This window comes from Tachypleus tridentatus, chromosome 8 (assembly GCF_004210375.1).
Source record: "Tachypleus tridentatus isolate NWPU-2018 chromosome 8, ASM421037v1, whole genome shotgun sequence".
NCBI classification, from domain to species: domain Eukaryota; kingdom Metazoa; phylum Arthropoda; class Merostomata; order Xiphosura; family Limulidae; genus Tachypleus; species Tachypleus tridentatus.
In genome coordinates, this window is record NC_134832.1 from 89,884,459 (window position 1) to 89,898,129 (window position 13,671).

Here is a 13,671-nt window from a genome sequence, read left to right on the forward strand (position 1 = left end):
CATGCACTGCCAATTCTTGGGCCACTCTTTTTTTACCAACGAATAGTGGGATTGACTGTCACATTATAATGATCCCACAGCTGAAAGGGTGAGCATGTTTGGTGTGACAGGGATTCGAACCCGTAACCCTCGGATTACGATCTAAGTGCCTTAACTAACTAGCCATACCAGGCCCTTATGTATAGGAGGTTGGCAATTAATAATGCTTTACATTTTGAATACCGAGGTGTATGTATGTCTGGGACAATAAGTTCCACCATTGTTGTTTGTTTGTAGATAAGCAGAAAGCTACACAATGGTCTATCAATGCTCTTCCCATCACTGGTATCAAAACCTGGTTTGTCTTGTACTTTGCCTGTTGAATAGATATTTTTTCACTTCATTTTGTAATACAAGTTTGAAATTACTATGCTATCCTCATTAGGAGACTTAGAAAATAGTGTTGCACTATAAATGTATAGTGCACAAACAGAACTGTATGAAATCAATAAAATGTCTTATATCTGGTAAATTATGAACCTTACTCTGATATTATAGGTATTGCTGGCATTTAATAATGACTTTTTTTAAGTACTTGTTTTCCAAAAAAAAATTACATTTTATACCACAATGCCTGTTTTGTTTTTTATTCTAGTTGTTGAAATAGTTAATTTGTGATTTAACATTCATGGGATTACATATTTTAACCTGTAAATAATAAAGCATTATCTAAGTCAGTGCTTAAAACTCAAACACCATCCACATTCATATCAGTATACTGAAAATCTCACAGTTCTTAATTTGTTGAATTTCACATGCTTGTCTATAGTCTATAACTACTTTGTTATACTCAGACACTTTGTGACCAACCAAGGTGAATGAATAATTGTACTTCAGTTTAGTTATTAAAAAACATATACTTAACCTAAGTAAAAACTTAATATTTTTATGTTCATTAAAAAGCATAAATATAAAAGTCAAACAACATAAAATTTAAAATAATGTCAATTAATTTTCCAAAATTAAAACTTTTAATAGTCATGACTTTATCTTCAAGTGTTTGAAAACTGTTAGCAAATAAATATACATAAGATTAGTGGTTGAAATGAGCCAGTCAGTATTTGTCAGTATGCTGCTATATTGTGAACAGTTGCATACCAGCATTTCACCTACATCCAGAATGATGTATCTAAGAGTGTACTGATACTTCTGTACCATCTTTTATACATACCAGCACTTCATTTTGTCATTTCAAGGTGATATTAAAAAGCCTATTCAGATAGTATTATTGTATCAACAGAATTTTAACTTTACTAAACTAGCTACAGTAATGTTTTATTTTTACAATGATAGTGTAATACCTGTTAACTTTCTAAATGTTATGTGTGTAAAATTGTAACAATATTTTCAATATATGAAAGAAGAGAAATTTACACTATATAATAAAGTATCTCAGATTGGTCATTGTTGACCATGTGGTCAGGTCTCTCACCTGCACCCCCTGCTGGTACAGCAGTAAATCTAAGGATTTAGAATGCTAAAATCAGGGGTTCAATTCCCCTCAGTGGGCTCAGCAGATAGACCGATGTGGTTTTGCTATAAGAAAACACACACTGTCACCTGCCATTTTCAGGCACAGCAGAATGTTTGCAGACTTAGTTAGAAACCTTATTTTGATACCTGTGGTCAGCAGAGAACTGTCTAGCATTGTGCTAAATTACAAACAACTAAACAAATGTATAAACACAGAAACAAACCATTGTCAGATGGGAGAGGTAGAACTAAGGTGTGTCACAGAAGAGTGGGAGGCTTTTCCATCACGTTGTGTGGATGTGTTGAAGTGAGTATGAGGTTATTTTCATTTTTTACCATAAGCTCACATTTCTCTCTAATGTAGAATGGATGAGCGCAGTAGTTTCAACTATTATTTATTGTTTAACAAAAGCAAAGTCCTAAACTTGTATTTGAATTTGTTGGAGATTGAGGTGGAAAGTAGATGTTTTTAGCATTTGTCTCTTGGACAAGGTTTTGATTCCAAAGATTTTATGGCTCCTGTTGATTTAGACACACTTTTCATATAAAATAGGTATTACATTTATGTACTGATAAATATGAAAAAAATTATATTCAAATACTTAAGATATAGTAATCATATTAACACACACAAACCACACTTATACTTTAGATTTAGAAATCTTTGTTTAGTGTGACACAACACAAAATATAAAGTTTATTCAATACATTTCTAGTTATTTTCTAGTTTGTTAAATAAATATATTAGACGTATTTCTGCATTTCCAAACTTAGTAACTTCTAAAACCAGATGATTTTAGTATTTTGATGAGAATGTGTTTAAGTTTTATTCTCTACTTTGATCTTACTGTGGTGTATGTTTTTAGTTTTAATACTTTTCTATAATTCACTGATGTATATTCTGTTTAACTATTCACATATATTCATTTTTTATGTCATAATTTTCTATTTCAGCAACTATGTTGATCTTTTAAATCTACCATAACACCAGTCAGTTTAAATTTCTTAAATTTATATTGTGTTTATTTTTCTAAATATTATTCCTTATATCCTTAGAGCAGTGGCTTCAAATAATTGATCTGTATATTTCTCATCAGATATTTCTTGTCAAATCCCTTCAAAATGTGATGTTTTGATATTCTAACCAAAATATTATTATTCCTTATCTTCTCACAGACCACAAAGTAAACTTAATAGAGCAATGATCACTTGCACTCAGATGTTACCTGATTTCCACCCTTTCAACCATTTATATATTAGAAATTAACAGTAAATCTAAAATAGCATTGTTCTAAGTAGTTTTCTCAATCAATTGATGAAGAAAAGCCATTTTGAACAGTTTATGGTTTGATTCTACTATTTCCTAAGTTATATAGATGAAATTAATTTTCCATAATTATAACCTCATTAACAGCTGAAATCTTAATTCCACTCTACAGTTTCTCATAAATTTTGCCAGTATTATATGATAGTCTGCAACAAATTCCCAGTAAAAGCCTTTTCGCTTTATATTTGCTAACAGAAATGCAAATGAATTCTCTTTCCTCATCATTATCTTTGATATTCTTATCTTTAATAGTATGTAACACATTTTACATATACAGTCACTCCTTCCTCTTTCTTCAAAAATGTCTCCACATTAAATAACCTATAACTTATTAGACGTGTTATCAAAACTATCTACATGTAATTTTCTTTCAGTTATTCCTATTATATTAAAATTCTACATTTATACCAGTGCTCCAAAGTCATCTAGTTTATTTCTTATACTTGTAGCATTACAATAGTGACAGTTAAACCTACATTTAGAGCTATTACTGTACTTTGTTCCTATGCTTAACTTTCCTCTACATCTTACATTTAGTTTATCGTGGGCCACAGTACTGTCTAGTCCTAGTTTAAATCTTCCTTTTCAGCTGTGTTAATACCCCTTACAAACAAACCAGCTTTTGTGCTATTTAAATGTAAACTCTCCTTTTCAAAAAAGCTCCTTTCTCCCATTAAACTGATCCTAGAAGTCAAATCAGTTAATCTGCTCATTTTTACATATTAACCTCGTATTCAGCCCTAGTGACCTACTCACATTTTCAGCCCCATCATTAGTTCTCAATGGTATTCCTGACACAATTGTTATCACCCTTTGATTTAAATACCTTTTTTAGCCCCTTTTTCTTATCAGCTAGTTCCACTGAATTGCCTTTCCTTACAACATTAGCTTCTATGTGCACATTAAAAATTGCATACAACTAACCTCTTTATTATATCTTCTGTCAGTTATATTTTCCACCCATTTCACTGAATGATGTAATCCAACCTTTTTCCCTATTTATCCCAAAAACTATCTTATCCACTGAACTTTATAAAGGTCCTAATGTATATGCTCACTTCTTTCACAACCCCTCCAAGAACAAAATTGAATTTTGATCACTATCAAGTGAATAGTTAAACATTTTAAAGTGTAATTGAATATCTGAAATTTATTTCAATTATTTTGTAGTTAACAACAAATCTATACAATGGGCTATCTGTTCTATAATAACCAAATTTACCACTTTGTTGGAGGAGGGGCAGATGAATATACACAGATGACTATAATTGTCTATAAAACAATTCTTCTAAACAATTAAATTATAGTTAAGTGAAAAGCTATGTCTACATGTTTGTGATCTGGAATGTTCAATATTTATTTTTATGAATATTAGATGAAAAGTTTTTGATTTTAAATATTTCAAATTAAACTTCGTTTTAAGTCTTATTCACAGAGTCGACTCAATTTGCTTGGATTACATCTCCGTTTATAGTGAAATAATTTTTCTTCAGAAGACCTTAACTAAAAATGGGTATCTTCATCATTAGGGAGCTAAGAAAGGAAACAGGGACAAAAACTTGGAAAATATTGCATTGAAGAGTAAAGATGGACTTGAATTTAAAAATAAACACTTGATTACAATCACTTACTAATGATGAGATGGAGCAGGTAGGGGAAACAGATGAGATAATAAGTGTAAAAGATAGGGAAATTATAGTTGTAGGTGAATCTAGTTAGTCACATAGATTATAAAAGTATGTGGAGTAAACAGAGTGAAAGAATCTGTTTATATTATCTAGGAGCAGGGGTATAAGATATAAGTGACAGAACTAGAGATAGTTAAGGGTACTAGTAGCAATGCACATTATGTGGCACATGTTGGGGCTAATGATTTATGGAAAGATGAACCTGAGGAGCTTATTGGTAAGTATGGAACACTGATAAGATCACATTTAAGGAAAGGGTTCATAGTTTGATTTTGTCACATAAATTGTTGGGAAGAGAAACTAAGTAGGTCATTAGGGTTGAATGCCAGGCTTAGACCAATATGTAATGATAAGTTTGGCTGTGTGGGTATTTGGGTATTGATGTTGTTAAATACCCAGGAGGGTCAGGTACATTTGACCTCTTCCTCCCTCCCGAACGATTATAGCGTCTGTCTTTAGGGTTTGTTTTTTTTTTGGTTTTTTTTTTTGGGGGTTTTTTTAAAGCTTTGGGCCAGAGTAAAAGTATAACATCATACTCAGGTCCATTTCAGGGCTCAGTCCATGCATGGACGAACAAGAAGTTTTTTTTTTTTTTTTTTTTTTGTATTTTCATATATATATTTTTTTTTGTATTTTTCTCCTTTTTCTCGATTGAGAGAATGCTACTACTACTTGTAGTAACACAAACACTCACACAGAAAAGAAAGTAATAATAATTATTATTATTCAATACTTGAATAATAATTCAAAAAGAGGAGAAAAAAATAATAATAAAAAAAATAATACTGATTAAAAAAGAAAATAATAATTATAAAAAAATAAAAAGAAACAAGGACTAAGTGTCTAGTGCATAGTGGCCAGCTTGTGTTACATTTCTTAAATATATGTTAAAAGGGGAGAGGTATTTAGGACCATTTACATCATGTACATGATATCTGTCGAGATCACACATTAAGTCATTTTTATGCCAATTCTTATTGAAATATTTTAGAGAATTATGCAAGAGTCTTTCAGCTATTGTATCTATGTTTGCATACTTGTGCATGAATGTGGTTGAGGTGCTACATGGTACTTTGTATGCTGAAGTTAGTACAGAATTTTGTATACGTTGAAGTTTCTGTACATGTGTGGGTGCTATGTTAATCCAGGCAGGTGATGCATATTCTATTGTTGGTCTAATGTACGTTTTGTAGATTTTAAGTATGTTGTCTGGTGATGTTCCTTGGATTTTACCTGAAAGACTTCTTGCATAGTTTGCTCTTTTCCAAATTCGTATCAGTACATTTTTAATATGTGGTAGCCACGTTAATTTTGAGTCATAGGTTAGACCTAGAAATTTAGCAGAAGTAGCAGTCAGTAAAAGTGATCCATTCATATAGAGTTTTGGTGGAAATTTTTTTCAGCTTATTCAGTCTGCTGAATACTATGACTTGGGTTTTTGGAATATTAATTTTGATTCTGTATTTCTGGCAGTATTCTTCGATGTTATTTAGGACTGGTTGTAGGTTCGTTGCTGCTATTGACGGAGTGGGGGCACTTTTCCAGACTGCTACATCGTCAGCGAACTGTGATGCATAACCTAAATTTAGGTCCGACAGAGGCATATTACTCACGTACATGATAAATAATATAGGGCTAACAACCCCTCCCTGCGGGACTCCTGCTTGGGTGAAAAGGACCTGAGTGGGCCCCATTTACATTTACTTTACACATTCTGTTATCCAGGAAGTTGGACAGCCAGCGAATAGTTTCCTGGGGTAATGCCATTTCAAGCAATCTATGTCGTAAGCCGTTATGCCACACTGTGTCAAATGCTTTCTCAATGTCGAGAAAGCAAGCTACAGTGCATTCTTTTTTGTTGAAGCTGTCGATAATTGATTCTGTAAGTCGAATCAGGTGGTCTGTAGTTTGGCGGTTTTTTCGAAACCCGTTTTGAATTTCTGGTAATTTTGAATTTTCTTCTAAGTAAACTGACAGACGATTACTAATTATTTTCTCTAATACTTTGCCAATACAACTGGTTAAGCTAATCGGGCGGTAGTTGTTTGCTTTATTCGCTGGCTTATGTAATGATAAGCAAACAGGTTGATTAGATTTTTGAATAATTTAATGGAAAAGTTAATCTTGTTTTCATTGACAACATACACTTAAAGTAAGGGCTATTAACTGAGGTTTAGTGGTAGATTTATTAAACTAGGTCATGACAGAGGTGAGGGCAAACATGTCAGTAAAATAGGAAATATAATTGACAGGAAAATATGAATACATTTTAAAATATATGATTAATTTTTCCTATTGTAATGCTAGGAGTATTAGAAATGAAATGGATGAGTTCAAAGCAGTTCTGAAAACTGAGAATTTTGATAGTATGGGTATTTCTGAGACTTAATTGGATATTAACAATTGTTATGAGAGAATGTTTTGAAATACCAGGCTACAAACTATTCACAAGAGATAGAGTACTGAAAAGAGAGGAAAGAATAGCTTTATATGTGAGGAATGAATTTCACCCTATTGAATTAGGGTATGTTAAAGAAAATAGCAATAAGCTTGAGTCAATCTGGGTTAGTGTTAGTGGACATAAAGGGAAAAGCCTTGTGACTGGGATTTCTTATAGACCACCAGGTCAAAATTTGAAAGTCAACAAAAAACTGTATAATGAAATTAGATTGGGAGCTGAAAAAATGTTTTATTATGGGAGATTTTAATTTCAGGGTATTGATTGTAAAAATTTTGACTCTGAGAAAGAGGAAGAGGTTTTCAAAAATTGTTCAAGATACTTTTATACACAAACTGGTGGCAGAATCTACAAGAGAGGAAGCTGTATTAGATTTCATATCAGCATCTGAAATGAAGGTAATACAGCATTGTGGTTAGAGAGCTTTTAAGTAGCTGTTTCATTGTTAGGTTTGGGATTTTACTATGTATATAACTTAACCTGGATGGTCCAGATGACTTCCAATGTTACTGGCACAATAAGGATATCCCACGGAGACATTTTCTACATAACACAGTGGAGGAGGTTCCATCATGATCTGAGGTGCTTTCTCCTTCCATGGAACAATGGAGCTTCAGGTTATACAGGGCATCAAACAGCAGCTGGCAACTTTGGCATGTTGGAGAGAGCATCCTTATTGACGGAAGGCCCTTGCTTGTGTGGAAATGACTGGATCTTTCAGTAGGACAATGCTGCAATCCACAATGCACGCAGGACAAAGGACCTTTTAGTGGCAAATAACGTGATTCTTTTGGACCATCCAGCGTGTTTGCCCAAACTGAACCCCATTGAAAATGTTTGGGGTTGGATGGCAAGGGAAGTCTATAGAAATGGACGTCAATTCCAAACAATGCATGATCTTCGTGAAGCCATCTTCACCACTTGGAATAACATTCCAGCCAGCATTCTGCAAACACTTATATCGACCATGCCAAAGTGAATGTTTGAAGTTATTTGTAATGACGGCCATTCAACTAACTACTGAGAACTCTTGTTGGGCATTTCCTACCCTGTTGAGGACGTCTTTTTGGTATGGTTTTAAACTTTTGACTAGCTAGTATTGAGGCTAATTTCATAGTGTTCACATTTTCCCTATTAAATGCTATAAAGTTTTTTTTTCCCTTTTCTTATTTTTATCTTTCAAAGCTCTACTAAAATAAGTGGTTGAGTCAAACATTGCAAAATGCATATTTTTTTCTTTATGTTCATTGGCCTTAAAATTGTGGTCAGCAGTGTATATATACATCATCTGAATAAAGAATTAATGCATATAAATGCAACATATCGGTAACGATAGTAAATATATGGAACTGTAAGTATCTATTGTATCTGTTTAGTAAAATACACATTATCTGAACAAAAAATACCACATCTAGATTCAGTAAACAAACAATAATACCAGTATGTAGAACTGTAAGAATTTATTGCTTCTTTATGAATTGTGTGTTTTATCATCTGCACAAAGCATCAACACAACTAGATTCAACAATCAGCCATTTGTGGGAGAAAACTTCGAAGAAGTATTACTACTACAGCTTCATTACACTTGCGTAATGTTATGTTACTCATTAGTTTATTTTGTTCATTCTGGTACAAAATTAATATTTTGTGTTTCATATGATTAACCTTGTTTTATGTTGTTTAAGATGCACTTATAAATTATCATCAAAATACTGAATGAACCTAACATAATATGTGAACCTGAATAAACAGTATGGCTGTGATATATTTGTCTCTGAGGTTGCCTCAGTGATTTATGATAGTTATTTTCTCATTTCATTGTAAGTACTTATACTATATAAAATATATATTGTTGAATTAATTAATAAAGTTATTTTTTTATATCTTCAATGATAAATTCAGTTTATTTTACACTAAAATTCTGGTAACAGACATGTAGGCATATTAAAACTGTAAAAATGGAATAAAACCTACTCATTTGAAAACCTTTGATTACAGTTCTCACAAAACTAAAATGTTAGTTAAACTTAAAATGGTAAACTAACTATAGTTCTTAGTCTAGTTCTTGAATTTTACTTCATTACTCAAATCGCATCAAAAGTAACAGTGAGCATAAATATCCACTATCAGGACTGTTTGGGAAAAGTTATGATTTGACAACCCTACAGATACACCTATAGTATAGAGATGTTTGGATGTTTCAATACTTGTTTTAAAAAATTGTTAATGTTACATCATATAATAAATTACTTTTCATTTTGAAATGTTAATAAAGATTTTACACTTACATGGGCTCATTTCATAAAAATAAGGGTTACATAACAATCAGAATAAATAACTTGAAATATGAAGAAGACTACAAAATCACAAAGTAATTTAAATATAGATAAACTATAATCAGAGTATGCTTATGACAACTGAAATTAACATTATCAGAAATTATGTCATATGAATTAATATGCGAGACCAGCTCCATCCAGAAAGAAATTTGTAGCAAATCATAACGTTTTCTAAGAAGCGAGAATAGACAAACAGTTTGTTTGTTTTTGAATTTGGCGCAAAGCTACTCGAGGGTTATCAGCGCTAGCCGTTCCTAATTTAGCACTGGGCTACTATTTTACCAACGAATAGTGGGATTGACTGAACATTATAACGTCCCCGCAGTTGAAAAGGCGAGCATATTTGGTGGGACGGGGATGCGAACCCGCAACCCTCAGATTACGAGTCGCACGACTTAACCCACCTGACCATGCCGGACCTGAACAGACAAATCCAGAATCAGTAGCAAATTCGTCTTCGTAAACCAGACAATAGTAAGCAACATAATAAAGTAGGATCTCTGTCTGTAAATGAGGTCAGTAGTGTGTGAGCTTATCAAGATAGGGCTTCCAGGTATACCTCCTGTTCAACCTTGACATACTTCAAGCATCTGGAAAATACATGTAAACATGTTATTCCAAGCGAAAACGTTGGGCCATGTTGCTAGACACAAAGCATCTTTGAATTTCTATTTGATTCTATTGTTGAAAATGCTGCTTAAAAACCATTGTCATCCTAAGTAAGATGGATTATGGAACGTTATAGCTTCGAGTCCATGCTTTTTACAATGACAGTTACGCTTCAGGGCTGTTGTAAAGTTCACGATCATTAGGAAAAGCGTAATCTGACGTGGTGACAAACGCGGGGAAGTTCCAAAAGCATTTCGGTGTAATGTACAATACAAAATAGCTTTGAAAATGTTTATATTGCACTAAATACCGATAAACAAAAATTCTGACAAATTTATATATATGATACTCACCTACATATAAACAAACTGCTCCCTAAAAAGACCTGCAAAGATGACAGATTTATTGATGCAACACATTCTTGGACGTAAATCGGGTCTACCAAACAAAACGTTAAAGTATAAACAAGAAACAAAGAAAAACAGCTGTCTAACAAGTCCTTAAAAGATATAAAAGTTACTGGTATGAAACAATTATTATTTTAATTTCTTGAAATTAAATATACAAGCCAGGACTTTTTACAGAGCGCTAGTCAATACGGTATTACGTATTAGTGTAAGAATTGTAAACTATTAAATTTACTCCCTTTATGGTTCTAATTAGTTCAAGGTAGAGTAAATACCAGATGTCTTATACGAGGGTGGTGAAAGAAAACTGACTATAAGTATCTTCATATCTCATCTATTTTTTATTTTAATTTTTAAAACAAGCGTACACACTTCACTAAGTGCATGTCACATTTCCCATAGATGTACATAGTAAATTGATAATTGTGGTTAGTCTTCTTTCTCTTAAGAGGGTATCGACCCAACACACAGAACCAGTACAATAAAATTAATGGAGAATTCGAGACATTTTGAGATCAACACAAGGTTATTTAAAGTGCATGATCTTCGGAGCTTTTAAAGTCGTAGTTAGACCTGAGAATGTTTAATTTTATTCAAAGAATCACAGACATGCAATTTCAAGAAAATTATTTATACTGTTTTTTACACATACATATACCTTAAAACCATAAAACTTGCAAATGACTTGCTCTACATTCAACATAAATTGAGCAGAATACAGTTAGTCCATTGTGTAGTTTTGTGCTTGAAAACGAACAAATAAGTTTTCATTTATTCTCCAATAAATATTTTAATGGGCACAATATTTTATTCTTGTAGGATTTTTATGATTTTTAACTTATAAATTTGATTGTTCTAAAACATCTGAATTCAAAAACAAATTATTATTTATTTGTCTGTTGTTGTTTTAGTTCAAAGCTACATAATAGGCTATCTGGGCTCTGTCCACCACAAGAGTGAAACCCTATATTTTAGCACCGTAGCTTTAATAAACTCAATACTGACTCAGGAGAGGACAAAAGAAAAATAAACTGAAACCATGTGTTTCACCTCGGAGACATCTTGAATGTGTGTTGCTGTTTTTCATATCACCTTCGTTAATAAAAGGAATTAATAAAGTACAATTAGACACAAAACCAAAACTTTTTAAATGTGTATCTAATGTGCATGAAGACTGATTTCCATATATATAAAACCTACTGATATGATCAAAAACGGTCAATTTTTCCGTATTTTTGTTAAATACAACGGTTCCTACTAAAAGTACTTCACTACAAGAAGTCAAAAAAGTCACCAAGTGCTCTACATTGTCGTTGAACACGTACTAATTGTGATTTGTGGAAAAACAAGCATATACAATATTTTGAAGTTATTGTTTTACGAACTTGTTTAAATATTCTTTTAACCAGTGATTTTAAGTATTGGTAGCTGATGCATTAATGGGTTATTGTGGAGAAATGTTTGTTTGGTTGGTTCGCACCAATGAGATTAAATGAAATCATGAGTACACGTGCGGTTTGATTGGGATTTCTTCAAATAAGCTGATGCCTTTTTCGGAAGAAACAGTTCCTCGTAAAGTTCCGACGTTGTTTTCAAACTACTTCAAAATATGAACAAGGGTCGCACGGAGATCAAATAATGTTGAAAGTCTTCGTAATTAACTAATGTTTTTTGGTTTTTTTTTCGAACCATTCAGGAATAGTAAGAAAGACAAACAGCTTCCTTTCTTCAATCTTGCCGAGAAGAGTTTTTATTTTGATAAACCTTACACAATGGTCACTGAAAAATGTCATTATGGTTCTGTTAAGTGTGCCACTGCTGTGTAACATCTGAAGAAGATTATGCGATGGACATTTGGCATATGCTTCATAATTCAGGACATTGTATGTGAGGCTATTAGTGAACAGGAATAGGAAATATTTTTTATCGTCCATGGTTGATGTACATTGTTTGACGTAATCGAATACAAATTACATTTCCAACTCTAAATGACTATATTTTTGTTTCTTTTTAACATGTCGGACTTCACAACAGTAAGGGAAAATGTTCGATAGCAATAACCTCTAGGTGAATGCAGAAGCCCCCTTCTGTTATAGTTAAATATAACGTACTTTTGCATATCTTCAGTAAACAGTGTACGATGACCTCTTACAGAATATTCCTTTGAGATAAATTTAAGTAGTCAAAAAACATATATTTTATGTTTACTAGCCAACTGATCGCTTAAGAGAAACGTAGCATACAAGTTTGTGATTTTTTATGAGAAATCGAAGAAAATAATGAAAAATTTAAAGTACATATAAAAAAAATATAACCTACTTGTAAGATATTTAATCTATCTGATACCTTCATTAGCTTATATTTATTTTCTTGCATTATTTAATCAACCTATGTTAAATCAGATCTGAGTGTAGATCATTAAATATGTATATAATCTAAGTTTTTGATTAAATTTTGGAAAGTAATGCAACCAGTAATTTCACTATTTTCCCTATTTGCTTTATGTGAAGTGTCCATCTCACCAAATCAGCGTATTTACAGTTTAGGGACGATTCCTTACGCCCCCATCCTTGTACAGCGGTAAGTCTACAGATTTAGAATGCTGAAATCAGGGGTTCGATTCCCCACAGTAGGCTCAGCAGATAACCCGATGTGGCTTTGCTGTAAGAAAACCACACACACGCGATTCCTTATATGCATTATTAAATGATTCGAATATAAAAGTAACATTAATGGTTTGACGTGCTTCTACGCTATGTAACACAAATTTTGTTCCTGGATAGTATGTGTTATTTCTTAAATGCTTATGTTATAAAAGCCAGAAAATGGCCAATATTTCCTTCAAAATTTGCTTATATGACCTGGATAATGAAAGTTATAAATTAACCTTAAATAAATTAAAATTATAATTTTAAATGAGAATCGAAATATATAAGTATATAAATTAACTTAAGAAATGTTTGTCTCCTATTGGGTCAGCGATAAGTCTGCAAACTTACGACGCTGAATCATTTAAACACTTAAAAACATAGCTATTGGTTATACAAGGCTGTTTAGTATGAGTTATTATTCAGTGATTTAATTATTATATAGCTTTCATAACAAGAAACTTACCTGTGGCACAGAGTATGCCTGTGAACTACAATGCTAGAAACGAGTTTCGATACGCGTGGTGGGCAGAGAACAGATAGCCCATGGGCAGCTTTGTGCTCGACTTCAAATAAAAACAAACAATAGTGTTAAAATATAATTAGTTTAGAAGTCTTAGTTACGACAAATTTCGTTGCGTTAATCGGTATGAGTCGTATGTTGTGTGTGTAGTTTATGTTTT

General features: G+C 32.4%; 1 protein-coding gene across 2 annotated transcripts in view; it reads left to right on the plus strand.

Moving 5' to 3' along the window:
* Nucleotides 1-626: 626 nt before the first annotated feature.
* Nucleotides 627-13,671, plus strand: part of LOC143222902 (uncharacterized) — a 31,717-nt gene continuing 18,672 nt past the window's right edge. The window contains exons 1-2 of one of the 2 annotated variants that reach the window (XR_013012574.1): nt 627-1,819; nt 6,835-7,511. Coding sequence is in view for 1 of the 2 variants with exons in the window: in XM_076450065.1 (XP_076306180.1) it covers nt 1,715-1,819 (105 nt within the window). In the remaining variant the exon portion in view is untranslated. Of the gene's footprint in view, nt 1,820-6,834; nt 7,512-13,671 lie in introns of those variants that run through there. The other variant, XM_076450065.1, reaches the window with a different exon arrangement.